A 17,523-nucleotide genomic window follows, 5' to 3' on the forward strand; every position below is an offset into this window, starting at 1 on the left:
TAACTATTTAATTAATCTTTTTAATTAAGGTAAATAATTTATTAATAAATTATATATTTTAATTAAATCTCTAAACTAAAATTATGGCTACAGAACCAGGTAGAGGGAAATGGCTAGTTTCACATATGATAACAAAATTTGAGAGAGGGAGGACATAATGATGGATAGAGAGGGGGAGAGGAATACAAATAGCAGAATTGGTAAAGAAAGGTCAAGAAAAGAGATTTTCTTTTTTTATATATATATATATGATGTCTATCACAACAGTCTTGGAATATGCATATTGACAGCATCAAATAAAAGCAGCATTAATGTTTACTAAATTAAAATTATTTTAGTCATTCCAGAGAAAATTTAATCATCAAACAGAATAGGAGAATGAGTACAGTAAAAGAAAAAGACAAGTGGTGATATTATTTGCACGCCAACCTTTTACATATACACATTTTTTTGAGTTAAAGTCTTAAAAAAGAATTTAAGACTTAATTGTAAGAAATAAAAAAAATTTTTGGACTGCATATGTAATTATCCCTTAATAAAACAACAAGTAAATCCAAACTTCAAAAATCAATCTTCCATGGAGTTAACCAGCTCCGTCAATGATTTCCTTCTCGTACAAGGAACTTCCAGAATCTCTACTTTCTCCCCTTTGTGGAGTAGTATCAATAGCATATAATAATTTATGGGAAAGCTTCAAATTAGAAAATCAAAGATTAGTAGAATCCTCCTCTAAACCAGATTCTATATCCAAGGTACTTTCTTTCTTTATCTCTTTCTTTCTTTCTTTCCCTCAAAATGCAAGAGCAGAATATTATGGCATGAACCTAAGAACTCTACCCACACCCCTAGCCACCCCCCAAAGCATCATAAAAATTTTCCATTCAATAACTCCATGTTTAGAATTGCAGTAAAGCAAGAAATTATGCCCCAGCTGCAGCACCGGGAAGGGTATAGTGAGGTGCTAAGAAATTAATAATCCATAAAGTTTCCAAATAGCAAAGAAACAGAATACTAATTTGAGAAACCATCTAACGTTTATATTTTTATAAATATTCAAAAAAAGTACATCTCAAGAAAACTAATGTTTTCTTAGCACGACTGTGTTTGACAAAGGCTTTGCACTTATTCAACAGGTAACAAAACAGTTATAAGAAGGGAGAAGCCATAGATGGTAGGTAGATAGGTATGAGAAATTACAGGAAAATGACCCATAGTTCATGTCAGAAACAAGATATTATCCTCGAAGAAGACTGACGCCGAAGGAGATAGTGCACACCATAAGCCCTAACATAGCCAAGAACCCATATTTCCTGTATATGAAGCACATGTAATCACTAATCACCAAGTAGCATAAAAGGAAGAAAGTCACTAGTAATGGTTAAGAAATATTGCAAAAACTTCAAAATATATTTAGTTCTGTTTTCAAGATTCAACCAGCCTTACTCTTAGTTTTCATCAACAAGACATAACGATCAGGACTATTGTATAAAACTGCAACTAGACCTTCAACTAATAATGTTATTTTCTATATATATATATATATATATATATATATATATATAGTCTTGATTTGAAATTTAAGTCCCCAAAACAGCAGCACTCTCTAAAAGGGATGATGATTTTTTTTTTTTTTTTTACCTTTCTCTCTTTTCTTTTTGTTTTTAAATTTTTTTAAATACACACTGAACTTCCATTGCATAATTTCTTCTTACAAGGCACAACACATCAAAGTCAATACTATTTTATAACTAATATTATTTCACTTTTATGGTATTTTCAATAGTAATTTTTGTTTTAATATTCAATTAGCTGCTCATGAAAGGTTCATGAATCATGAGTGCCTAATGTGCATTCAATTGATATTTTTATGTTGGCATTAGAGAAATATTATCATTTGGATGAAGATTATGAACACAAATTGTCATATAAAACATTAAATTACAAACCCAACGGTACAGAAAAACTATTTAAAATAGGATGAAATTGCAGCTTCTTTATAAACATTGTCTTTATTTAGTTACATGTGACAACAGGACACGGAGTGGATGGAAGGCCATTCTTCATTCCCGTTCCAATTTCCATTTAATGGGTTAGGGAGCGGCAACATATTTTCCCCCATCTTCAGTCCCATGGGAGAAAAATGTAGGTATCCAACCATCCATCATGCCATTCAAGCAAATCCCCACCCCATTACCCTTAAGGTTGTAGATAAGCTGAATTGAGCTTTAACGTGTATATATTTAGCTCATTATTAAATGAGCCTAAAAAGGGTTAATTACGAAAACCATATGAGATTTTGTACACTATATTCTTCAGTTCTTGCTGTTTGAAAAGGTGCAATTTTCTTTCCTTTAATTGTCAATGACTTCACATTTTTGTTATTGATTATAAAATATCAATGATTACACTTTAGACCCTAATATTTTAAAATTTAATTACATTTAATATCTAAATTATTATATCATAAAAAAATATTCTATTAAAATCTAAAACTTTTCACTAACGGTAGGATAAGTATAGGGACTAAAATTGCCAAGTTTGAAATAGTAAGGCTTGGAGGATTTTTTTTTTTTTTTTGGTAACTAACTCATCTAAAAATCAGGGTTAAGCTTAACTACTCAATAAACAAGTATAAACCAGCAAAGCTTAGTTTCACTCATTTACTAAACAAACCCAAATGCTTATATGTGTTATTTCTGTTAAATAAGGATTAAATGTGAATATATATACATAAGTTCAGAGGCAATTTGAAAATATAAAACTACAAGGGCTTGATAAAAACCAAAAAAAAAAAAAATCAGGGGCCAAAAGATGCATTTTGCTTTTTTAAAAATTTAGTTTTTGTATCAGTTTAATAAGCCTGATGCAAGCCTAGAAATGAGCCTCCTAACAAATTAAATAATTATAAGACAAGCTCAAAACAAGTTGCTCAGGACCTATTATGGAAAGTCAATTGTGTATATGTATTGTCCTACATTTGTTTGGAATAAGGAATTTGTACTAAATATGAGCCTTGGGCAAACCTCTACCTTTTGTACTAGCTTTTGGAGTTGAGTTATATCTGGTCCATTTCACTATAATATGTATTCCTAATTAGTTAGGATTGTATTTCTATTTAGGACTCTTAATTATAGATAGGTATCAAAGGGATACAATAGCATAGTGGGTTGAGCCTCAATGAGCCAGACCTGTGAGCAAAGCCCCAACAAGCTAGGCTTAGCTGGATCCATGGGCAGATGGACTAGAGCAACAAGCATTGGTGCTGTATAAGAAAATTAAAAGGCATATAAGTGTTGGCAAACCAAACCAAAATGGCTTGGCGATAGAGAGCCAATTTCAAATCCAATTCAGCTTGTAGCCCAGTCAATTTGATGATTCACACTCCTAGGCCCATAATCCTCAACAGAACCTAAATGAGCCAAGCGATTGAAGCTTGACTTGAATTGCTGGCTAATGGCTTGAACAAGCTCTATCAAGCTGAGACTTTGAGCCATTAAATCACAACTAGGTTTACTGCAGCCTTAACTAAGATCCATATTAATAAGGATGGATATACCTCAAAGAATAAAAATGTACGTTACCCTATTAAAAAAGTAACAAAATGCAGTTCAGTTAGTTCAGTTTGACTAACAGTTTGGTTTGGCCTGAACATAATAAAAAAGTAAATGGAAAAAATAAACCATCTTAGACTAAACCAAACTGTTAATGCTGTGCTGCATGAGGTTCAGACTGAAGAACCATATAGTGAACACCCCACTGGTTCAATAGGAAAATTGTTTATTGGCTACAACTTAGGAAGGTTTTTAGTTATTTTCTCTATACGTTTATCTCAATTTTGATTTGAATGTTAAACTCCAAGCAGTTTTTACTGCTTCGAATAACCGGCAATCTTCAAAGTTTTTATTTGAATATAATAATTTAAAAAGCTACTAACCCCCCCCTGTTTGGATTGAGTGCAGGATTTATTCATGTATCGTATCGCATAATATTATATGGTATGTTTTTTATTGTTAACATGTATGGAACTATTGTATGGTATAGGATAGTTTAATAACTTTCCCTTGTTTGGTTAGATGGTATACAACTCAACTCAACTCAACTCAACTCAACTAAGCCTTTAAATATATAAATAATACCAAAATACCTTATATTATTGTTTTAAATATATAAATAATTTAAAAATATTTATTTAAATAAAATATTAATTTATAAATAATGTTATTATAATAATAATTAAAAGTACATTTTAGTTTTTTTAATTAATCACAAAATATGCCTTATAAATATATAACATTGAAACTATGTAATTAGAATTTTATATATTGTGTAGGGATATTACAAGAAAACAAAATTTTTTAAACCATGCCAAATTTGGTGGCTTGCATAGCTATACCACCAATTTGGTGGTTTGAAAGCCTGTACTAAATTATGATTAGGAAACCATTATTTTACAAACCCAAACCACCATTTTTTAGGAACAATTTATTATATGAAACCATCCCAATCTATGATCCAAACATAGTGTAAATTTTATTGAATAGTTTTCTTTTGACAGCCAACAAAACTTCATATCAAATTTCCAGGACCAAAACAATAGAAACATGTTTCAGCATATGCACTTTCTATAATATATTAAGAAGTTTCAATTCTTAAGAGAAGAAGGCAGCAAATCAAGGACTGACTGGGACAACTGAAGCAAAGTAATTAATTGGTAAATAGAAAAACTAATTAACTAACCCAATACTGAGACGTTTCTGAGGATCTCCGGTGGAATAGCCAGTGAAATAGAAATAACGAGTGATGATATAGAGGCATCCAAGAGAAGCGCAGACACAGGGATGCCTAAACCCTCCTAACATCATCAACACAAAGAACATAGGCATCATCTCTAGCGAGTTCTGGTGCCCTCTCTGCATATAATTTCATATTCCAAGACTATCAAACTGTAAAACCCAAAACCCATAAAAAAAAATTTTCATCTAAATGCAAAGCAATAGGAAGGAAAGGCAGACCTGGACACAGTTGAAGAGCTTAGCATCTTTGTTTTCAGATTCTAAAGCATAAAGGGTAGGATAAGGAACCTTGTACATCTTGCGGGCCTTGCCTACCTGACCAGCCATCCAGAAATTGAGGAAGCAATAGGCTACAAGAACCAGAGCCACATATCCATACTCTTTTGGCAGCTCCATTTCCACTCTGGCCAGCTTTTCTCTGCAAACTTGCACAATAACCCACTTCTTCTGCTCTCTTTCTATTAACCAGAACCAGAAGATTCGAGGATTATGACTCTTGACTAGGTCATTACTCCAATTTTTTAAGATCAATTTCTAGCTGTTTCACAACGAACACGCATGCAGAGCCCATAGATAAGCTAAAATTTAATTATTTCAACTTTTGGACTAAGGCCGGCCGGCCCGTTGAGCAATATTTCGGTGCGACATTACTATTTGAGCTCATCTCTAAAATATTTATTAAAAATTTTTAAATTTTAAATTTGATAAATTTGATAAATTGTTATTGACATATTACTATGGTGATTCTACTTGATAGTTTTTTTTTTCTTGGACATATCCGATTTAGCATTTGCAGCTAGTAATTATTTAAATTATAATTAATTATAAAATATTTGGTAATTTAACGATTAGAGTTTTAATTAATATTAAGTTTGGTAAATAATATAAATTGTTTTTATAAATTACAAAAAAAATATGTTGGTTAATTGAGTATGACTTCTCCCTCTCTTTACACACACATATATATGTATAATTAAATAAAGACATTGCTGGTGATCTAAAAACGTTCTCCTATCGCTCTAGTATTTTTAGAGGGATAAATTTTTTTATAATATTTTAAATTTTATTAATTATTTTATGTGAAAATTGACTGATTTGACAGGTCCAAAATAGATATTGTGTAGTTGTTGTGTTATAAGTCTGAGGCATTTTGAATTGAGAAGTGTTAATTGAGTTATTTTTCAAGTTTGATAGATCCTAGATATAGGAAAAACTCTGTTGAATTTTTAGCATAAACTTAGGGTGTCTTAGACTATTTAGTTTTTTGTTTTAAGCTAATATTGATAAATTTCTTGAATATGATTATTTAAATAATTCGAGTCAACCTTCCTCATCTTTTGAGTCGCTCCAGTGACATTTGGATAATCTGTTAGTAGATATTAATTTTATTTATAATTTCAATATTATTATTATATATTCAAGGCATGCTCATGCATTCATTTTTAAATATATATATATATGTGTGTGTGTGTAGTTAAATGCCAGGCACGCCCTTATGTTACATATTTTATTGATGAAATTGATGTGGATGTAGCATTAAAGTAATTTGGAGCTCTATGTGTGTGTTGGCGTGCATGTGGTATGGATATGGATATGAGTAGGACGGATAGTTGCTGCTGGAGCTTGATTCGCTGAAACCCGATCCTTAAATGTGGATAAGTTGGGGTAAGTACGGCTTTAAGTTGATTTCGCAGACTCCCTGCACTTGGATTATTAAGAGAAAGTTCGACTTGAGTTGACCTCGCTGGCAGGTATTAAAATTAAGAGAGCTGTATAAATAATCAGCTATCGTATGTATATATGTTGATGTGACATACGGGTGTGTGAGTGCTCTAAATTATCTTTTGTGTGAATATTATTTGAATTGTTTAAAATTATATATGTATATTGCATTTCATACATAGGAATGCATTATAACTTAGATTGTTATAGAAATTATATTTAAAATCAATATCTTACTCTATGAGTCAAATGCTCACTCCTATTCAACTATTTTTCCTTAGGTGACAGGTGGATTTTCTGAAAATATCCTACTTTCTTTCTCGCAGGTTTACTAGCAAAGTTTAATTGTGTTTTTATTTTCCTTATTTGTGTTCAAGAACTTCGCATGTGCAGTAATGTATTAATCCTGTCTGGGGTTGTAATAAATTAATGTAACAACCCAATTTTTTCTAATAAATATATTTTTATTATTTTTCTTTTATTGAGCTAATAATTTATTGTCACGACCCAATCTATGGGTCAGACCGGCACTAGGACCTGGGCCAGCCTAAAGCTCCCGAGGCCCGTAGTAAGCCTAACTATTCCTCAACCTGACTCTAAGGCCCATTTGGGCCCAATTTCAAGAATTCAACTGGACAGAGTTCGGCCATAAAATGGACCTTTTAACGGGAAGTTTTTGACTCACCCGACCTATAAATACAATATATAATCAATTGGGGAGCTCAGCTCACCCTCCACATACTCATAATAACATAAAGTCAAATGGGAGCTCAGCTCCCTCATCCAATCCAACATAAATGCATATAATAAGTTTACAGGTCCAGCATGGCAAATTATATTACAGACCCAAATCAAATAAATATTTCTAATACATGCGAAAATTCTAGGAGTTAACAAAATTACACAAACATAAATAAACGACCTGTGAAGAAGAAAAGCAAGTTAACCACAATAATAATCCTCCTATAGCCTAGAAAAATAATGAACAGGAGTGAGCGTTCGACTCAGAGAGTAAAATATCAATTTTAACCATAATCTCTGTAACTATCTAAAGCTAATGCACCCTGTAGAGTGAAATCCAACATCGTCAATATTTTCACGTTATAACAGTAAAAAGGTAATCTAGAGTACTCACACACCCGATAAGGTCAAACAATACATATATGGGAGTTGATCCCCTATGCAGCCCTCTTAATCCAACCTGTGCCAGCGAAGAACTCAAGCCGGACTTTCGCTTAATAAACCAAATCGAGGTCTCAGCGAAAAACTCAAGCCGTGTCTACCTCGAAGGATCGGGTCTACCTCGAAGGATCGGGTCCCAGCGAAGATCTCAAGCCGTGTCTACCCGTCCTGTCCATAGCCAACACCACACCACATGCACGCCAACTCACGCACACTGCTTCAAATTACCACAACAACATCCATGGCACTTTAACAGTTGTGAATGCAACATAAAATGTGCCTAGAGTTTAACTACATAGATACATATTTATAAGTGATGCATAGGCATGCTTGAACATATAATAATATCAAAATTACAATTAAAATTAATATTTTACTCACAGACTCAACCGTACTGTGGCGGCTGGGCGGAGGAGAAAGGCTGTCCCGGCTCACCTGACAATTTTATTACAATCATTTAATAAATTTGACTCAATACAAACTAAGAAAAAGACCAAAAATGTCCTAAGTCGTGCCAAAAATCCGGCAGAGTTTTCCCTATACCTAGGACCTACCCAACCTGCAAAAAGGCTTAAAACACACTTCCATATCCACAAACCATATATCCACAACTCAATCACATCACACAGCCCCTCTTGGGCCTATCCAAATAGTCATCAATCACAACATGTAAATTTACAGTTTAATCCTCATAATTTAACCCTCTTGCAAAAACTACCCAAATGAGTTCTAAAAATTCTAAAACTTTGCTCCACGGTCCTTAACAATATTATTAAGTTATTGCAAAAAGAATCATAATTTTTTGAGCTAGCACGAATATTTTATGAATTTTTAATCCCATTCAAGCACTAGAAAATTAAGAAAAAGTGAGGTTTGGGTTTACCTGTGCCGATTCCGATCTCGGAAACGAGCTCAGGACGTCTGACAACAGTGGGGTAGTGTAACACCCTAGGCAAATCCCACATCGGCAAAACACGGGAGAGATGTTGGGTTTATAAGTTGGTGGTTCGTAACCTCTAGTGACGCTTTTTAAAACCGTGAGGGCTTCGGCCCAGAGCGGACAATATCACTAGTGGGCCGGGCCGGGCCATTACATTTTTGGCATCAGAGCCGCTCCGCGTGCAACCTTGAGTGATGGTGGGGCAAATCTCAGCGAGGACACTGAGTCCCATAAGAGGGATAGATTGTAACACCCTAGACAAATCCCACATCGGTAAAACACGGGAGAGATGCTGGGTTTATAAATTGGTGGTTCGTAACCCCTAGTGACGCTTTTTAAAACCGTGAGGGCTTCGGCCCAGAGCGGACAATATCACTAGTGGGCCGAGCTCCCACATAGGCAAAACACGGGAGAGATGCTGCCCGGCCCACTAGTGATATTGTTCGCTCTGGGCCGAAGCCCTCACGGTTTTAAAAAGCATCACTAGAGATTACGAAGCACCAACTTATAAACCCAGCATCTCTCCTGTGTTTTGCCGATGTGGGATTTGCCTAGGGTGTTACAATCCACCGCCCGGCTCACTAGTGATATTGTCTGCTTTGGGCCGAAGCCCTCACGGTTTTAGAACGCGTCACTAGAGGTTACGAATCACCAACTTATAAACCCAGCATCTCTCCTGTGTTTTGCCGATGTGGGATTTGCCTAGGGTATTACAATCCACCCCCCTTATGGGACTCAGCGTCTTCGCTGAGGTTTGCCCCACCATCGCTCAAGGTTGCACGCGGAGCTTCTCTGATACCACAAATGTAACGGCTTGGCCCACTAGTGATATTGTCCGCTCTGGACCGAAGCCCTCACGGTTTTAAAACGCGTCACTAGGGGTTACGAACCACCAACTTATAAACCCAGCATCTCTCCTGTGTTTTGCCGATGTGGGATTTGCCTAGGGTATTATAGGTAGCCAAAATCTCGATTCAATTCCAAGACTTTTTTGGTAGCCGGTCTATCTAGCCGAAAATTCACAGACTGGGACAACACAACATGGGGGTTAGTATATAATTTTTACGAAATTTTCTAAGCTCATTTAATGCTCAGAAAAATACTACGAAGTTTCATGGGACCCACCGAAAAACGGTATCAAAAAATTTTGAAATTTATATTGCCGTGAAGCTCTCGACAAATAGAGCACTCTGGTGCTCTCGGATTTCTCGTGGGGTTCACGGTTTGTGAGAAATCTAGCCCAAAAGTCAAAATTGGCTAAAACTTCCTAGATAAAAATTAGGCAAACCGCTTGATGGATTTTGGTGTTCTTGGTGTCTATGAAAAGCTCACGAGGTGTAGATGGCATTTGACACAAGACTCAACCCAATTGATGGCCGGATTCTGGCCGGGAAGCTAAAGCGGCGTGCTGCGCATCGGGGGTCTTTGCACTCGCTTTCCCAGTGTTCTAGACGGCGGTCGGCGAAGAGGGAAAGGCGAGGCGGCGTGCCGGCGAGGTAGGGAGGCTGGGGTAGTGGCTGGCCGGCGTGGGGAGGAGGGAGGAGAGAGAAAACGGGAGAGAGAGAAAGAAGGGTCAGGACGCGCGAGGAAGAGAAGAAAAGGAGGGACGTCGGTCCGATTCAACCAGTCCGGTTCGATTCGGCCGGTTCGATTTAGGATATAAAATTTTAAATTTTTACTCTGCCTTGGGACCGAAAACGAGGCCCAAAAATTCTAGAAAACACAGAAAAATTCTAGAAAACACAGAAAAATTCTTAAGGTCCAAATATATTTTTAGTTTTGCCACGTGGTCTTTAAATTAATTTTTAAAAATCATCAAAGTTTTATAATTTTGAAAAATCGAACCCGATTTCTAAAATTTGAAAAATTTCAAATAATTTCCTAAAATTTAAATAATTTAAAATATTAATATTTACTCATAAAATAATAAATTTAAAATTAGGGGTGTTACATTTATTGATATTTTATTCATGAATTTAAATTAATATTTTTACAATGGTAATTTTTGTTAAATGGATATTATTTTTACATGTATTATTATTTTTATCATTATTATTATTATTATTATTATTATTATTATTATTATTATTATTATTATTATTATCTATTTATATGACTAGTTTTAAACATCCATATTAAATGTTTAATAAAATATTATTTTATATTATTAACAATTGATTTAGTGGTCATTTGTCACACCTTACCCCTCTGTAAGGCATAACATGATCCCGTAGAATACCTAATGAACTACCAAACTTCACCTACCGATAACTCATTAAGTACCCCACAAGGGATTTTAAACAATTTTATTACTTTTGACAAGTGGTGAGCATTTTCTAATAGGTATTTAAAACATATGATTAAAAGTAAATCTAATTAATATTTTTTGTCCATTTTAGTTTTTCGCAAATTTTATAAAAATTTTGTGAGTTTCATGCGTATTTTGAGAAACCAGTTCTTCAAATACCTGTAAAAAGCACTTCTAAAAGTTTTTCTCAACCACTACTTCGATTTCACAATCAAACTCAATCAATTTCACAATCATTTCAATAAATTTCTCAAGTTCAAAATTCAATCATCCTCAGCATACTAGCAATACATTTCATTTAAATTAAATAAAATAGTTATACTCATATTTCATTAGAGACAACACAATTTATGTATATTCTTACAAAAATTTACATCAAAAGAAATACAAACTAAACTTTATTATAAACTTCATACAAATTTTTTTGTACAAGCTGCTCAAGACCCATTTGCACGTCCATACATTTATATGCAATACATACATGAAAAGAAATATTTACCCGATAGCTTCAAAGCAGGAAGATCCTCAATCCTTAGCAGCTCAGTCTGCTGCTCTTCTAGTCTCTGTATCTGCGACAGCAATAGAAGCTATCGCTGAGTACTAGGACTCAGTGGTGCACAACATACTAAAATAATCTTTATGCAAAATTTAAATCACATTTATTCAAAATTTTGGCTGAACATGAGAATTAAGTACAAATCATGCATTATGAGATTTTAAATGCAAACCAAGTTCATTTCAAAGTATCAAAACACATTTCATAAAACCCACAGTTAAATCATGCCATTCGAAACAAATAAAATCTCAATAGCCAGAGGCTAAAGAGAAATCACATCACAAGGCTAGCTAGCTCAAATATATGGATATCCATTCACATCCTCTTCTACTGGCACACCTCAACACTTCTCCAGAGAAGGAATCAAAATTCGAAACTAATTACTCCCACTAGTCGTGCTAGTGAGGTGTTCAAATATATGGTCATGATACTGTGGTTTCAAAACTTATCTTAACAATTTGCTAAACATTGTCATTTCAATATACATAATAACTTCCAACAATTTAAATTAAAACATCATAAGAATATCATAATTCAATATTTCACATTATTCAAAACAGTATGCAAAAGATGATTATAAAAAGTATACGTTGTGCACAAACCTCAAGCGAGTCGCCTCTTGGCCTTAACTCGGTTCCTCGGGTTTTTTCCCGGTATTCTTTTCAACTGAAACACACAATTTTACAATGTTTCAGTACTAGAACTTAACATAAATCCAAAATAAATTTAGCTTCACATTTACCTAGTTCTAACGTGTTAAATTCGACGTTCTCGAAATTTTGTGTTTCGGGTTACTATTCACTATACTATTCAAGTCAAATAGTTGACTTTCTAAGGCTTAATAGGTATGGGAACTCCAACTTCACCCACATACCACATTTTGGTCCCTAAACTTGTTGGTTTTGGTTGTTTACTCAAATCTTAAGTCTTTTAGGTAAATTTGGTAAATTTCGGTTTTGGAGTCCTAAGTTGCACTGTTCCATTGGTCACTTTATTGTTGGAATTTGGCAAAACTTTCTTCATAGAAAATGTTCCTTATTGTCTTAAGTGTATTCTCATTTTTGGATCACCCCAATTGGAGTTTTGTAGCTCAAGTTATAGCCAAAATACAATTACTGTTCACGTGCACTGTTCATGCTACAATTTTGGTTCTGACAGATTTTTTATCCAATTTCGTGCAGTAATTTGATCAAGTTAAGTCCATAATTTGGTCTAATTTCCTTCATACGAAATGTTCTGCTATGTCTTAGGTTTTCATCGGTTCAAGAATCGCCTAAATCGGAGTTTTCTAGAGAGAGTTATAGCCATTGGAACTTTACTGTTCAAATGGAAATCTGCAGTTTTGCAGGTTCAGTAACTCAAATTTGCTCAATCATTTGATTAGGTTAATAGCATAATTTGGGTTGGTGTTCTTCATGAAAGTTTTAGATCTATATCTTATCTAATTACTGGTAAAATTTCAGGTTGTTTTGACCTTCCTAGCTCGAGTTATGACCAAATGAACAATTACTGTTCATTTGGTCAGTTTTATGCAAGATGTACTGCTCTCATTTCACTTTGGTCAATTGGTTCACTAAGTTTTGGTCAGTTTTTTGTCATGGTTCCTTAATGAAAATTATGCTATTTTATGTCTATTTTCATCCCCAATTGGTAGCATATCAATTGGACTTGTAAAATTTCCGTTTTGGTCCTTCAAAGTTGGCTTGGTCATGCTGCCAGCAGTATGACCATTTGCCCTACGAATTTAACTTTCATTCTCACAATTTCCACACATCTCTTTTGATCATTATTGACCATTTTTCATCTCACAATAGACCAAAGTCATCATTTAAGCATTTCTCCAAAATTTGCCTCAAAACCCTAGGCCTCCAAACCCTAATCTCACTCCTTAATTACCATTAGTAATTTCAAAGTTCCCTACTATAATCCTTCAACTAAAGGAGGTCCATAACTCATTCAAACCCATTAAATTCATGCAAATCATGGCCCCCTTCAAGCTAGCCGAAAATTCAATAATGGTCCCTCCCCCATATTTTCATTTCATTTCATTAATTCTAAGCTCATTTCAACCATCACATATGCATTTAAAATGAAAAAATGACAAATTAACAAACTAACCTCAACTTAAACACCAATCTTCAATTGTTCTCTTTCTTTCTTCTTTCTTTCTTGTTCTTAAGTTGAGATTGCAAGGTCTAGTGAGGTTTTTAGGGGAGTTATGTAAATTGGGTGAAGGAATTTAAGCTTAGATGTAAGCTTAGATGAAGGATTTTCATGGGAGTTTATGGAGGAAGATGGGGCGGCAACCAAGGGAGAAGAAGAAGTGATTTTTGTTTTTTTTTTCTCTTTTCTTTTCTTTATTTATTTTAGTTATAGAAGACCACAAAAACCTAATTTATTAATTTATTAATTATACCTTTTATGGCATCATGCATGATGTCATGCATGATGTCATCACCCTTTTTACTTTTCCATTTTCTTCTTCTCTTTTATTTATTTATTTATTTATTTATTTTTCTATTAGTTCTTTAATTTAATTCTCGATTCCGAAATTTTCTTTTTTCCGATTTTATTTAACAGTTAGGTCAGGAGTCAGCTCTCGGGGTCAATTGACTAAATTGCCCCTCGCTAGTTCATCCCGGTTTGCAAATAATTCCATATTTCTTTCGGTTCCTTGACCTAATTATTTGACTGACTTAACAGTTCTTTTTCGTGATTTTCTCTTTTCCACTGTGTCCATAAGGGTCCTAAGGACCACAGCGTCACTTTTTACGGTTCGAAATTTGAGTTTAAAATGATTTCGCAGTCATTCCCAAGGAGGTCACCCATCGCTGTGACTCTCGGCTCGTTTAACTTCTTATGTTCTGTTTTTCTTATTTATACTTAACTAATTGAACATTACTAATTATTTGTGTTTATGGTTTCTCTAGTTGTCTTAAGTATGGTGCTAATCCCCTTAATTGTCCGGACCGACACCGGTCACCGGAACAGTAAAATATACCAGGCTATACAAATAGGAGTGTTACATCATTAATTTAATTATTATTATTATTATTATTATTATTATTATTATTATTATTATTATTATTATTATTATTATTATTATTATTATCATCAATTTAAATGTATTAAAGAAAGATTAGGAACCTATGTGAACAAATAAGAAAAGTTTAGGGATTTCAATAAAATTAGAAGTTAAAAAAAAATAAAGAAACCCAAAACACAGTGGAAAGCCCCCCCTCCCCGCTCTTTCACTCTCCTTTCTCCCCGACTCTCTCTCCTCCCTCCCGTTTTTCTTCTTGCCGACGAGAGATCCCCTACCGGTGACCACCGCAGCGGGTCTAGCGTCAACCAGTCCGCCTTTAGTAGCCATGGACGCTGGCTAAAGCTCCTCCAGTCGCCGGAATGAAGAGAGAAAGGAGAGGAACCCATGCGATAGGGAGAGGACCATCCAAGGCGGTTTCCGGCCATCTTCGACGACGGGAATATAGGGGATGCTGGCAGCAAGCTTCTGGGAGCACTGGGTTTCTCGTCCAATCAAGACTCGCCGGTTTTAATGGAGTTTTCCGGCGAGTTGAAGAGAGAGAAAGAGGAGAGAGAAAGTTAAGGTAATGGACTTTTTGACCATTTTCCTGGCGATCCGACTATCGGATCAAAAATCTGAGACCACCAATGGACTCAGGACGACAAAATCTTCGAGATAGGATTGGTCCTGCTCTGATTAGACATTGTTTGAAAAAGGCAATTATCGGACGGTCCAGATCGCTTAGTGAGAATTTCGAGCTTTTTCAACTCTAAAAAATTTAGAAATAATTTTATGATAATTATTGAAAATTTTTGGGTATCATGTAGGTGCGTTCAAATCGATAATAGCTCACCGGCGCCTGGGACTGAGTTTTCGGGCAGACCCGGCTGTCTGATGGCCTGTCTAGGAACCTAGTCAATATTACAATCCACTCTAGCATTTTCAGACATTCTGGACTCATTCCAGGTGTCAGATTTGGCATAGGTAAACTCGAACTCCAAGTTATTCATTTTTGCTTAATACAAGGTCGAGGATAAAAATCTATAAAATATTCATGGGTAGTTAAAAAATTATAATTCCCTTTGTATCAGCTTAATAATATTGCTAAGGACCGTAGGACAAAATTTTAGAATTTTTAGAGCTCATTTGAGTAGTTTTTACAAAAAGAGTTGTAAAAACTAAATAGTAATTTTTCAAATTACGGTTGTTGACTGCTTGGGTGGGCCCAGGAGGGGCCTTGTGATGTGATTGAGTTGTGGTTGTGAGACTTATGGATATAGAAGTGTCTTTTGAACGCTTTTGCAGGTTAGATAGATCATAGGTATAGAGAAAACTCTACCGAATTTTCAGGACGATTTAGGGTGTCTTTAGTTCTTTTTAAGCTTGTATTGAGTCAATTAAATTAAATAATTGTAATGAAATTGTCAAGTGAGTCGGGACACCCTTCCTCCTTCGCCCAGCCGCTACAGTGACATCGGTTTACGTCTGTGAGTAAAATATTGATTTTAATTATAATTTCAATATTATTATATGTTCAGGCATGCCCATGCATCACTTATAAATATATATATCTATGTAGTTAATAAAATGCTATGGATGTTATTTTATGGTAACTTAGAGCAGTGTGCGTGTGTTGGCGTGTGTATGGTGTGTGGTATTGGATATGGACAGGACGGGTAGATATGGATGAAGCTTGACTCGCTGGGACCCGTATTTTATGGATAAGTCAGGGTAGGCATGGCTCGAGATGATCTCACTGGCTCCCGCAATTAGCCTATTAAGCGAAAGTCCGACTTGAGATGTACTCGCTGACAGAGGTTGGATTAAGAGAGCTGTATAGGGGATCAGCTCTCATATATATATTGTTTGAATATTATATCAGTGTGTGAGTGCTCAAAATTACCTTTTGTTGTTTATGATGTGATTTGTATGAAAACTATGAAAGTATTGCATTCTATTCTTTAAGATGCATTAGCTTTAGATAGCTATAGAAATTGTACTTAAAATCGGTATTTTACTCTCTGAGTCGAACGCTTACTTTTGTTCACCCTATTTTTCCAGGCTATAGGAGGAGACCTTTTTTCAGAATAATCTGCTTCTTCCCTCGCAAGTTATCAATAATTACTTAATTGTATTATTATTATCTAAATTTGTAATTTAGAACTCCATGTGTACTAGCAGTAGCATTAATCTCGTCAAGGACTGTATGAATTTAAGTTTTTGTGTTAATAAATGAAATTTTTTTTATAATTTTTAAATAGTTTATAAATAATGTAACAAGATTAAGCTAGGCTCCCCTAATTTTTATTTCTAATAATTATTGGGTTAAGTTGGTCCGAAATAAAATTATAATAGTTTAATTTAAATTATTTTATATACATGTTGGGCCTAAATTGTGGGCCTAGTCATGGGTTTTAGAATAATAAGGCTTACTACGGGCCTCAGGGGCTTTATGCCGGCCCAGGTTCTAGTGCCGGTTTGGTCCATAGGTTGGGTCGTGACAAATTAAACTATTGGTGTTGTAAATTATTATATGAATGTACATAGGTGCATGAGATAGATTGTTTTTGTGGAATAGGAAGCTGAGCTTTCATTTGATTATTCATTTATTTGAGGATTGTGAGGGTGAATTGAGCTCTCTAAATTATGTTATTTTGGTGTTTACAGGTCTGATGAGTTGATGTTTCCTGTTGAATAGTTCAATTTATGACTGGACTCTGTCTATTTATTGTCTTGAAATTGAACTATAATTATGAATTTTATGGTTGGGCTATGAATAGTTACGCTTACTAAGAACTTTAGAAGCCTTATACTGACTCAAGTCTAAGTGTCGGTTCGGTCTAAATTTTGGGTCATGACACTTTCTCTAAAGAATTCTTCTTTCTAAGGTTAGGTCTCTTTTCTCCACTAGTATTTTCAACTTCTCTACCCCTTTCAGATAGGGTACCTTTTCCACTTTACCCGAAGTGATGGGTTTTCACTTTCCACCTCTAGGTG

The 17,523-nt window shown here is 34.7% G+C and overlaps 1 protein-coding gene across 1 annotated transcript; it reads right to left on the reverse strand.

Moving 5' to 3' along the window:
* Nucleotides 1-1,015: 1,015 nt before the first annotated feature.
* On the reverse strand, nucleotides 1,016-5,340 carry LOC110666900 (uncharacterized). Its single transcript, XM_021827553.2, has 3 exons — nucleotides 5,013-5,340; nucleotides 4,738-4,910; nucleotides 1,016-1,310 (listed from the first exon to the last, which is right to left on the reverse strand). Exons 1-3 carry the CDS (start codon nucleotides 5,187-5,189, stop codon nucleotides 1,235-1,237), a joined length of 426 nt encoding a protein of 141 aa, XP_021683245.1. The 5' UTR covers nucleotides 5,190-5,340; the 3' UTR covers nucleotides 1,016-1,234.
* Between the last annotated feature and the right edge of the window lie 12,183 nt (nucleotides 5,341-17,523).

The sequence above is a fragment of the Hevea brasiliensis genome, chromosome 16, assembly GCF_030052815.1.
Source record: "Hevea brasiliensis isolate MT/VB/25A 57/8 chromosome 16, ASM3005281v1, whole genome shotgun sequence".
NCBI classification, from domain to species: domain Eukaryota; kingdom Viridiplantae; phylum Streptophyta; class Magnoliopsida; order Malpighiales; family Euphorbiaceae; genus Hevea; species Hevea brasiliensis.